General features: G+C 37.8%; 1 protein-coding gene and 1 pseudogene across 1 annotated transcript; one reads left to right on the plus strand and one right to left on the minus strand.

Annotated features, from left to right (window-relative positions):
* Positions 1-6,577: 6,577 nt before the first annotated feature.
* LOC119532646 (non-histone chromosomal protein HMG-14-like) lies at positions 6,578-6,955 on the minus strand. Its single transcript, XM_037835048.1, has one exon. It carries the CDS (start codon positions 6,953-6,955, stop codon positions 6,578-6,580), a length of 378 nt encoding a protein of 125 aa, XP_037690976.1.
* Positions 6,956-9,173: 2,218 nt separating this feature from the next.
* On the plus strand, positions 9,174-11,186 carry LOC119533220 (annotated as a pseudogene).
* Positions 11,187-12,207: the final 1,021 nt, after the last annotated feature.

The following is a 12,207-nucleotide window of genomic DNA, read 5'->3' on the forward strand; positions in this document are numbered from 1 at the left end:
GTGTGTCTGCCTTTGACAGCTGGGTGAGGAAACAAGGAAGCAGAAGAGGACCTGAAAAATAACCCAAAATCAGATTTATGTTGGCAGAAGTCAACTTTAAAATTGCCCTGTTCTTTTGATCCAAACATAAATATGTAAAGCTAGCTATTATTGACTGAAAGTGTGCCGGTCTCCGTGCCTTGTTTGCTTTTCAGAAGAATTTCAGTTTCGTGTTCATTACAGTTGAAAGCTCACTTGGCATAGTTTCCTCGTTCACAGCTTTTATGTTTTGGCACCTATGACATTAGACCTGTATGTTAGGAACTGCGATCTCTTGACTTTTCACAGCTTATTTCTGATAAAAGTGGAAAGTTTCTGGAGATTTTGTACTGATGATTTGAAGTCATGACTCCATTTAGGAAAAGAGACAAAGAAGTATGTTTCAATAACTGCCTTTTAAATTAGTTGTACTTAATTAGTATACCAGAGTTTAAAATTGGTTAACAGTAGTTGATCACAAATATTGCAGATGCGTTTTTTCCTCTCATTTTTGTCTTACATGCATTCAGAATGCTGCATGTTCAAAACTAGTCGGAAAGATATAAAACTAATTTGATACCTACTGAGATAATCTAGCACTTCATATGCAAAGATAAATGAGTAATATGTTACTATCTTGAAAACAGTCTCTAAATCTGATTTATTTTCAGGCATCAAACTTGAAAATCTAGGAGATAAAGAACAATGTATTGTTAAGTTATGAAACATTGCTGCAAATATAAAATACTTAGGTAACCCAAGGAGAAAAATATTTTTAAAACCTTTTTTTTTAAAAATGCATGTTTAAGTTGGAGTTATTATGTAGAATTAGATTGTAGCAAAATTTACTAAGTGAATATTTTCTGAATCACAATGGTCTTTTCAACACATATGAATACCACAGTAAACATACTTTTACATACCACATTTTGTAAACTAAGTACTTAAAAATTCTTAAAATCTGTTTTATAAACACCTGAAACATCATAAAATTCTGAAGTTTGCTTTGGAAAACAACACATAATGTTTCAAAGATGGAAGTGGAGCTGAGAAAGGATGGGTTGTTTTAGATATTTCTTATCACAAATGTTTTTCTGTGCTTATTTCAGTAAGGAATGCAATTTTGTAAGTATTTGAACTTATATTTTGATTTTGTTTTGAAGTTGGGATATAGTTTTATTTTCTCCAGTACAGTGAAATGTTTTCCTATATATGGGACATTGCCCATATCCTTCTAAATACATCCACATCATCCTGAGCACATCTTAAGCTATTACTTATTCCATAGTTTTTAAAAAGTAACACAGCTCAATATTTTTACTTTTGTTTTTCTCAGTAAAAAGTTACTCATTCCAGGAACAACCCAGGCACAGATTTAGATTCTGGGATTCAAAGATAAAAAGTAACAGAATAAGCACATCATGGAGGCATGCTTTTTTTTTTTCAATCTGAGCCCACAGTGCATGTTCTTTCACAAAGAATGAATATGAGTTTTAGTTTTCTTTCTTTCTTTCTTCCTTCCTTCCTTTCTTTCTTCTTTCTCTCTGTCCTCCTTCCTTCCTTCCTTTCCTTCCTTCCTTCCATCCATCCTTCCTTTTCTTTCCTTTATTTTCCTCCCTTCCTTTCCTCCCTCCCTTTCTCCTTTCCTTCCCTCCCTCCCTCCTCCCTTCCCTCCCTCCTTCCTTTCTTCCTAACTTCCTTCTGAAGTTGTGGGTTTAGAAAACAATCATGCATAAAATACAGGCTTCCAATATACCACCAGTGATGGTTAAGTTTATGTGTCAACTTGGCCAGGTTCTGGTGTCCAGCTGTTTGATCAAGCAAGCACTAGCCTGATTGTTACTATGAGGATATCTCATGGACTTAAATCTTAAGTAACTTGATTGCATCTATGGCTGGTAACATCTACAATCAGCTGAGGAGATTGCCTCAAAAACCTTCATCAGATTCAGAACCAGAACCCAGAGTCTGGGGGAACACGGCCATACCTCCTCACACCAGTCAAGAATTATAGGCTAACAGGCATCACCTGCTGGGCAGAAAAGCACAGTGACCTGAGGCATCAAAGGGTGGAGGAATTTTCTAAGACACACCCACAGGGAAACCAGATACTGAATATTTCTTCCCTCTGGGACCTGAGCCTGTTCTGGTCTGGGAAAACCTGATTTGGATAACCAGGGAAACCATGACTAGACAACAGAAAATTACAACCTACACTAAGAAAAACAGAGTTATGGCCCAGTCAAAGGAACAAACGTACACTTCAGCTGAGATACAGGAATTTAAACAACTAATGCTAAATCAATTCAAAAAGTTTAGAGAAGATATTGCAAAAGAGATAGAGGCTGGAAAGGAAACACTAGGCATATATACGGCAGAAATCAAAAGTTCAGAAAAACAACTAGTAGAATCTATGGAAATGAAAGGCACAACACAAGAGATGAAAGACACAATGGAAACATACAACAGCAGATCTCAAGAGGCAGAAGAAAACACTCAGGAACTGGAGAACAAAACACCTGAAAGCCTACACGCAAAGGAGCAGATGGAGAAAAGAATGAAAAAATATGAGCAACGTCTCTGGGAACTCAAGAATGAAACAAAATACAATAATGTATGTATCATTGGTGTCCCAGAAGGAGAAGAGAAGGGAAAGGGGGCAGAAGCAATAATAGAGGAAATAATTAATGAAAATTTCCCATGTCTTATGAAAGACATAAAATTACAGATCCAAGAAGCACAGCATACTACAAACAGAAGAGATCTGAATAGGCCTACATGAAGACAATAATCAGATTATCAAATGTCAAAGACAGAGAATCCTGAAAGCAGCGAGAGAAAAGCGATCCATTACATACAAAGGAAGCTTAATAAGACTATGTGCGGATCTCTCAGCAGAAACCATGGAGGCAAGAAGGAAGTGGTGTGATATATTTAAGATACTGAAAGAGAAAAACCGCCAACCAAGAATCCTATATCCAGCAAAGCTGTCCTTCATATCTGAGGGAGAGCTCAAAATATTTTCTGACAAACAGACAATGAGAGACTTTGTGAACAAGACACCTGCCCTACAGGAAATACTAAAGGGAGCACTACAGGGTGACAGACAGGAGTGCGTGGTTTGGAACACAATTTTGGGAGATGGTAGCACAACAATGTAAGTACACTGAACAAAGGTAACTATGAATACGGTTGAGAGAGGAAGGTGGGGAGCATGTGAGACACCACAAGAAAGGAGGAAAGATAAAGACTGGGACTGTGTAACTTGGTGAAATCTAGAGTATTCAACAATTGCGATAAAATGTACAAATATGTTCTTTTACGAGGGAGAACAAGCAAATGTCAACCTTGCAAGGTGTTAAAAATGGGGAGGCACTGGGGGAGGGATGCAATCAGCATAAACTAGAGACTGTAACTAATAGAATCATTGTATTATGCTTCCTTTAATGTAACAAAGGTGATATACCAAGGTGAATGCAGATAAGAGGGGGGGATAGGGGAGGCATGTTAAACACTTGACATTGGTGGTATTGTCTGATTCTTTATTCTACTTTGATTTAAGGATATTTTTCCTTTTGCTGCTTCCTAGATGTCATTTTTTTTCCTCTTTCTTTTGCCTCGCTACCTTCTTTGACTCTCCCTCCTGCCTTGTGAAAGAAATGTAGATGCCCTTATATAGATAGTGGTGAAGGTGGTGAACACATAAATGTATGACCATGCAGAGAACCATCGATTATTTACTTGGGATGGAATGTATGGTGAGTGAACAAAACCATATTAAAAAAAAAAAGGGTTGATGACAAAACCTCGAGGGCAGTATACTGAGTGAAATAAGCCAGACACATAAGGACAATTATTTCAGGGTCTCACTGATAGGAACTAATTATAATATGTAAACTCATAGACATGAAATATAAGGTACCAAGATAAAGGACGAGGCTTAAGAATGGGGAGTGGTTGCTTAGTATGAGCAGAATGTTCAATTAGGATGAACTTAAATGTTTGGAAATGAACAGGGGTGTTGGTAGCAAGATGTGAGAATAACTAACAGCGCTGCATGGTGTGTGAATGAGGTGGAAAGGGGAAGCTCAGAGTCATATATGTGACCAGAAGGAAAGTTGGAGGTCAAAAGATGGGAATGTATAAAACTGAATCCTATGGTGGGCAATGTCCATGATCAACTGTACAAATACTAGAAATCGCTTCCATGAACCAGAACAAATGTATGACAATACAATTAGAAGTTAATAATAGAGGGGCATATAGGGAAGAACTATATACCTATTACAAACTATATACCTATTACAAACTATATGCCTATTACAAACTATATACTACAGTTAATAGTATTTCAACATTTTTTCATAAACAGTAACAAATGTACTATACCAATACTACGAGTCAACAATTGAGGGGGATTGGTTAGGGATAGGGGAAGATTACAGTTTCCTTTTTTTTTCTTTTTTCATCTTTCACTTTATTTCTTGTCTGGAGTAATGAAAAGTTTCTAAAAATTGAACAAAAATTAAGTGTGATGGATGCACAGATGTATGAGGGTACCCAGGGGCAAGTGATTGTACACTTTGGATCTTTGGATAATTGTATGCTATCTGAACAATCTCAATAAAAATGAAGGAAAAAAAAAAAAAAAGCCTTCATCAGAGTTCTCAGCTTGCAGCCTGTCCCATGGAATTTGGACCTTCCTATCCCCACAGTCACATAAGACAATTTGCATTAAAAAAAAAAATCATAATTTTACAAATATCTCCTGTTGGTTGTGTTTACCTAGAGAACCTAACTAATACACTGCCATATTATTAACACCTTGCATTGGTGTAGTACATTTGTTACAATTAATGAAAGCACATTTTTATAATTGTACTATTACTATATTCCATGGTTTAATTTAGAGTTCAGTTTTGTGTTGTGCAGTTCCTTGGATTTTTATTTTTTTTAATTTTAATTCTAGTACCATATATACAACCTAAAATTTTCCCTTTAAACCACATTCAATTATATAACTTCGTGGTGTTAATTACATTCACAATGGTGTGCTACCATCACCACCATCCATTACCAAAACTTTTCTGTCATTCCAAATGGAAACTCTGTACATTAAAGCCTTAACTTCCTATACCCCTTCCCCACTCTATCCCCTGGTAACCTGTAATCTAGATTCTGACACTATGATCTTGCTTATTCTAATTATTTTATATCAGTGATAGCGTATAATATCTGTCTTTTTGTGTATGTCTTCAAGGTTCATCCATGTTTTCACATGAATGAGAATTTTACACCTTTGTACAGAATAATATTCCCATTTTGTATATATACATTTTGTTCATGCATTCATTGATTCATGGACACTTGGGTTGCTTCCATCTTTTGGCCATTGTTAATGCTGCTGTGAACATCAGTGTGGAAATATCTTTTGAGTCTCTGCTTTCATTTCTTTGGGGTATATACCTAGCAATGGGATTGCAGGGTCATATGGTAATTCTACACTTAACTTTCTGAAGAACTGTCAAAGTGTCTTCCACAGCAGCTGCACCATTTTACATTCCCACCAGCAATGTCAGAGTATTTCTATTTCTCCATATTCTCTCCAACACTTATAATTTTCCATCTAACACTTATAATTTTCCATTTTTTTAGTAGTAGCCATTCTAGTGGGTATGAAATGATATCTTATTGTGGTTTTGATTTGTATTTCTCTAATGGCTAACAATGTTGAACATCTTTTCATGTTCTTTTTGGCTATTTGTATATCTTTTTGGAGAAATGTCTATTCAAGTCTTTTGCCTATTTTTCAATTGAATTGTTTGCTTTTTTGTTGTTGAGTTGAAGGATTTCTTTACATATTCTAGATAGTAAACTCTTTGAATATATGGTTTCCAAATATTTTCTCTCATTGTGTAGGTTGTTGTTTTACTTTCATGTTGAAGTCCTTTGAGGCACAAAAGTTTTTAATGTTGATAAGTTCTGATTTATTTATTTTTTTTTTTTGTTGCTTGTGCTTTGGGTGTAAAATCTAAGAAACCATTGCCTAACACAGGTCCTGAAGATACTTCCCTACATATTCACAATTTAATATCATACACGCTACTTACTTACATTTCCAATCTTTCACAGCATATAAGAAAGTTATTAGGAAAACTGGACGACCACGACCAAGGATGTTATAGAATACACACAGTTCTGACAGGGAGAGCCAAGATCAGGAAGCAGTTTTAAGAAGCAATTCTTAAAAACATGGGAATAGAAGTAATTTAAAACATTCAAGACATATAAAATGTAAGACTGTGACTCCAAATCATCATTTAGTATGCATTGTATTATAGGGTATAAAAACTGCCACCCCCCACCCTATGGAACCAAGACAGTCAAAGCCTCCCATAATTCAATATCCCACTATTTTCTGGTTGCACCAAACAATAAACAACCAGCAAATGATTTCTCCTCTTTAAAAAAAAGCATTTATACATAAAGAATGGGATGAGGTGGGATTTCAATCTCCTTTTTAAAAGTGTTTCTTCTAAAGCTACTAAAAAACTTGCATTTACAAAATAGTTGAAAAAATATTCCTCTGGATTGTAAAGGGAGAAACAGGGACCACTGATAGGACATGGTATACGAGATTAATCAGACTTGGCTTCTCTCCTGCTTCATCAGAGGCTGTACTCTCTTCATTTTTAGTTTCTCCATTTTCTGCAGGAAAATCTTTAGTTTCTTGGTTAGCCATTTCAGCTTGTTTTCCCTTTGCTCCTTTTTTCCCTTTTGGTTGCACATTTTTGTCTGACGACTTACCTTTTCCTGCTGCCTTTTTTGGTTTTGTTTCTACTTTCGCAGGAGAAGGTTTAGCTGACAGCCTCGCTGACCTCCTCTTGGGCTCCTCCTTCCCTGCGCCTTCGGCGGAGCTGAATTTCCTCTTGGGCATCTTGGCATCGGAGCGGGCACTTGCTGGGTGCTGCCGGCCATGGCGCACAGAGAGCCTTCACAAAGCTGGGCTGCTGGCCTCTGCTGCTCCTTCCGCCATCCGAGCTCTGTAACAAGTTTAAGCTCAGGAAGTTGGAGCCCTCCTACATCATTCTTTTTCAAATGGTTTTGGCTATTTGGGGCCCCTTACCTTTCCTTATAAATTTGATGATTGGCTTTTCCATTTCTGCAAAGAAGGTTTTGGAATTTTGATTGGGATTGCATTGTATCTGTAAATCACTTTGGGTAGAATTGACATCTTAAAAATATTTAATTTTCAAATCCATAAACATGGAATGTCCTTCCATTTATTAGGTCTTTGATTTCTTCCAGCAGTGTTTTGTAGTTTTCTGTGTACAAGTCCTTTACATTCTTGGTTAGATTGATTCCTTGTTGTTTGGTTCTCTAAGTTGCTATTATAAATGGAATTTTTTTAATCTTGATTTCTTCTTTGGATTGTTCACTGCTGGTGTATTGAAATACTATTGATTTTGGGTGTTCATCTTGTACTCTGACATTTTCCTGAATTCATTTATTTGCTCTAAGAGCATTGTTATGGATTTTTCAGGATTTTCTGTGTATAGGTTCATGTTATCTGCAAATTGGGAAAGCTTTACTTCTTTCTTTCCAATTTGGGTGCATTTTATATCTTTTTCTTGCCTAATTGTTCTGGTTAGAACTTACAGTGCTATGTTCAATGACTGTGGGACAGTGCGCATCCTTGTCTTATTACTAATCTTAGAGGGAAAGCTTTTAGCCTTGCACCATTGAGCATGATGTTAGTGATGGGTATTTCATATCTACCCTTTATCATGTTGAGGAACTTTCCTTCTGTTCTGAGTTTCCTGAGTTTTTTTTTTTTTTTTTTTTTTAATCAAGAAGTTGTGCTGGATTTTGTCAAATGCCTTTTCTGTGTCAATTGGGATGATCATGTTTTTTTTTTTTTTTTTTTTTTTTTTAAAGTGTTCTATTAATGTATTGTATTACATTAACTGATTTCTTATGTTGAACCACCTTTGCATACATGGGATAAATCCTACTGGATCATGGTGTATAATCCTTTTAATATGCTGTTTGATTCAGTTTGCTAGTATTTTTGTTGAGTTTTTTTCATATATATTCATAAGAGAAGTTGGTCTGTAATTTTCTTTTCTTCTGGTATCTTTATCTGGCTTTTGTATTAGGGTGATGCTGGCTTCATAGAATGAATTAGGAAGTGTTGCCTCTTCTTTAATTTTTTGGAAGAATTTGAGCAGGATTGATGTTAATTCCTTTTGGAATGTTTGGTAAAATTTTCCGGTGAAGCCATCAGGTCCTGGGCCTTTCTTTGTTCAGTGGTTTTTGATGACTGATTCAATATGTTGTTATTGGCTTGCTGAGATCTTCTGTTTCTTCTTGAGTCATTGTGGGTGGTTTGCATGTTTCTTGGAATTTTCCCATTTCATCTAGGTTATCTAATTTGTTGATGTACCGTTGTTCATAGAATCTTCTTATAGTCCTTTCTATTTCTGTGGGTTCGGTAGTAATACTCCCTGTTTCAGTTTGCTAATGGTGCTGGAAATGGTTTGGCTTTTACAAAGGGGATTTATTAGTTTACAAATTTACAGTTCTAAGGCCATGTTAACGTAAAATTAAGGCATTGAGAGGAAGATACCTTCTCTGAAGAAAGGCTGCTGGCATCCAGAGTTCCTCTGTCACATAGGAAGGCACATGGCTGGCATCTGCTGGTCCTTCTTTCCTCAGTTCCATTGCTTTCAGCTTCTGATTCCAGTGGTTTTCTCTCTGAGCATCTGTGGGTCGTCTCTTAGCATCTCCAGGGAGTTTCTCCCTCTGTGAGCTCTCTCTCCAGGTGTTTCTCTCTGGATTCTCTTGGTTTTCTTTTATTCTCTTCATAGAGGACTCCAGTAAAAGGATTAAGACCCACCTTAAATGGAGTGGGTCACTTCTCAATTGAAACAACCCAATCAAAAGGTCCAACCTACAATAGGTCTACACCCACAAGAATGGATTTAAAGAACATGGCTTCCTTTTGCCTCAGTCTCGAGCTCTAGCTGGCAGCCAAGGGTTGTGCTCCGGCATCTTCAGTAGCTGCAGCTGCCATCATCATTGCTGGGGTTCTTCTGGGCTCATTTGTGCCACTCTTCTGCCCTACATACACTCCACCATCATAAGCCACCATCATGGTGAAGCTCGCAAAGGCTGGTAAAAATCAAGTTGACCCCAAGAAAATGGCTCCTTCCCCAAAGGAAGTAGAAGAAGATAGTAATGATGAGGAAATGTCAGAAGATGAAGAAGATAGCAGTGAAAAGGTTGTCATCCCTCAGAAAAAAAGGCAAGAAGTCCACCACAACTCCTGCAAAGAAGGTAGTGGTTTCCCCAACAAAAAAGGTTGCAGTTGCCACATTTGCCAAGAAAGCAGCTGTCACTCCTGGCAAAAAAGCAGCAGCCATACCAGCCAAGAAGACTGCTACACCAGCCAAAGCAGAAGCAACACCTGGCAAGAAGGGAGCCATGCCTGGCCAGGCAGCAGTAGTGCAATCCCTGGTAAGAAGGGAGCAGTGGCCCCAGCCAAGGGGGCAAAGAATGGCAAGAATGCCAAGAAGGATGACAGTGATGAGGAAGATGAGGAAAACAATGAGGATGAGGATTTATTTGAGCCAGCAGTGATGAAAGCAGCAGCCACTGCTTCTGCCTCAGAGGATGAGGATGACGATGAGGATGAAGATGACGAAGAAGCAGCTATGGAGACTATACCAGCCAAAGGAAAGAAAACTCCTGCAAAAGCCGTTCCTATGAAGTACAAGAGCATGGCTCAGGATAAAGAGGAGGAGGAGGAGGGAGGAAGATGCTAATGATGAGGATGAAGAAAAGGAGGAAGAGGAAGAAGAAGATTGTTTGAAATCTTTTTCAAAGCCTGTCAGAGAAACACCTCGGAAATGAAAGAAGGAAATGTCCAAACAGAAAGCTGCTCCTGAAGCCAAGAAACAGAAAGTAGAAGCATTAGAAACTCAGCTTTCAGTCTCTATTGGAAACCTGAACTTCAATAAATCTGCTCTAGGAAAAAAAAATTGGGATCAGTGACCTTTTTGCTAAAAATGATCTTGTTGTTGTGGACATCAGAACTGGTGTGTCTAGGAAGCTTAGCTATATGGATTTTGAATCTGCCAAAGACCTGGAAAAAGCCTTGGGGCGCAGAGGTTCAGAAGTCTTGGGCAGTGAAATTAAATTAGGGAAACCAAAGGGAAAAGACAGTAAGAAAGATCGGGATGCCAGAACACTTTTGGCCAAAAATCTGCCATACAAAGTCACTCAGAATGAATTAAAAGAAGTGTTTGAAGATGCTGTGGAGATCATATTAGTCAGCAAGAATGGGAAAAGTACAGGGATTGCTTATATTGAATTTAAGACAGATGCTGATGCAGAGAAAACACTGGAAGAAAAGCAAGGAACAGAGATTGATGGGCAATCCATTTCTATGTACTACACAGGAGAGAAAGGGCAAAGTCAAGACTGTAGAGGTGGAAAGAATAGCACTTGGAGCAGCGAATCAAAGTCTCTGGTTTTAAACAACCTCTCCTACAGTGCAGCAGAAGAAACTCTTCAGGAAGTATTTGAGAAAGCATCTTCTTTCAAGGTGCCCCAGAACCAAAATGGAAAATCTAAAGGTACACATTTATAGAATTTGCTTCATTTGAAGATGCTAAAGAAGCTTTAAATTCCTGTAATAAAAGAGAAATTGAGAGCTGAGCAATCAGGCTGGAGTTGCAAGGGCCAAGGGGATCACCTAATGCAAGACGCCAGCCATCCAAAACTCTATTTGTCAAAGGTTTGTCTGAGGACACCACCGAAGAGACACTGGAGTCATTTGACAGCTTCACTCGTGCCAGGATAGTCACTGACCGGGAGGCAGGATACTCCAAAGGGTTGGGTTTTGTAGACTCAACAGTGAGGAAGATGCCAAGGCCACCAAGGAGGCCATGGAAGAGGGTGAAATTTATGGAAACAAAGTTACTTTGGATGGGGCCAAGCATAAGGGCAAAGGTGGCTTTGGGGGTGGTGGTGAAGGCTGAGGAGGATTTGCAGGATTTGGTGGTGGCAGAAGCCAGGGAGGCTTCAGAGGGCGAGGAGGCTTCTGAGGACGCAGAGGAGGAGGAGCCCACAAGCCACAAGGAAAGAAGACGAAGTTTGAATAGTTTCTTCTGTCCCTGTCTGTCTATCCCTCTTCCATTTGAAAGAACGAACTCTGGGGTTTTTACTCTGTTACCTGATCAATCAGAGCCTTCTGAGGACATTCCAAGACAGTGTACAGTCCTGTGGTCTACTTGGAAATCCACATATATAACATTTCAAGGGAGATGCCCTGTTGGTTTTGACTGGATATACATATAAACTTTTTAAAGAGAAGATTGATAGAGCTAACCCTAATCTGTAAATTTTGAATTTGTATTAAGTTTCATCCCATGTTCAAAACCATTTTTTTCCCTATAAATATTTTTTTTTGCATTGGGGGGTTGTAAAGGAAAGCAGAATGTTTTGTCATGATTTTTGCTTCATTGACTTAAGGACAAATGAAAAGTTTTAAACTCTGATGCCAGTTTTAAAAAAAAAGAACATGGCCTTTTCTGGGGTACATAACAGCTTCAAACCAGCACACCCTCCTTTTCATTTCTGATTTTATTCATTTGTGTCCTCTCTCTCAAACCAACTTTTGGTTTCATTGATTCTATTGTTTTTTTTCTTTTCTTTTTCATTACCTCCAATCTCATCCTTGTTCTTTCGTTCTTTCTGCTCATATTGGTTTTAGTTTGCTCTTCTTTTTCTGGATCTTCCAATTGTGGGGTTAGGTCTCTGATGTGAGATCTTTCTTCTTTGTTAATGTAAGCTTTTAGAGTCATAAATTTCCCTCTTAGCACTGTGTTTTTTGCATCCCATTAGTTTTGGTATATTTTGCTTTCATTTTTATTCACCTGAAGATATATCCTAATCCCCTTTGTGCTTTCTTCTTTGACCAATTGGTTGTCTAAAAGCATGTTTTTAAATTTCCACATATTTGTGAATTTTTTAGTCCTCTTTTGTTACTGATTTCTAGCTTCACTCCTTTTTTGTCAAAGATACTGAATGATTTCAACATTTTTTTTTTAGTTTTTGAGATTTGTTTTGTGACCTAACATAATGTCTCTTTTTGAGAATGATCTATGTGCACTAGGAAAGAAT

Source organism: Choloepus didactylus, chromosome 4 (genome assembly GCF_015220235.1).
Source record: "Choloepus didactylus isolate mChoDid1 chromosome 4, mChoDid1.pri, whole genome shotgun sequence".
NCBI lineage: Eukaryota > Metazoa > Chordata > Mammalia > Pilosa > Megalonychidae > Choloepus > Choloepus didactylus.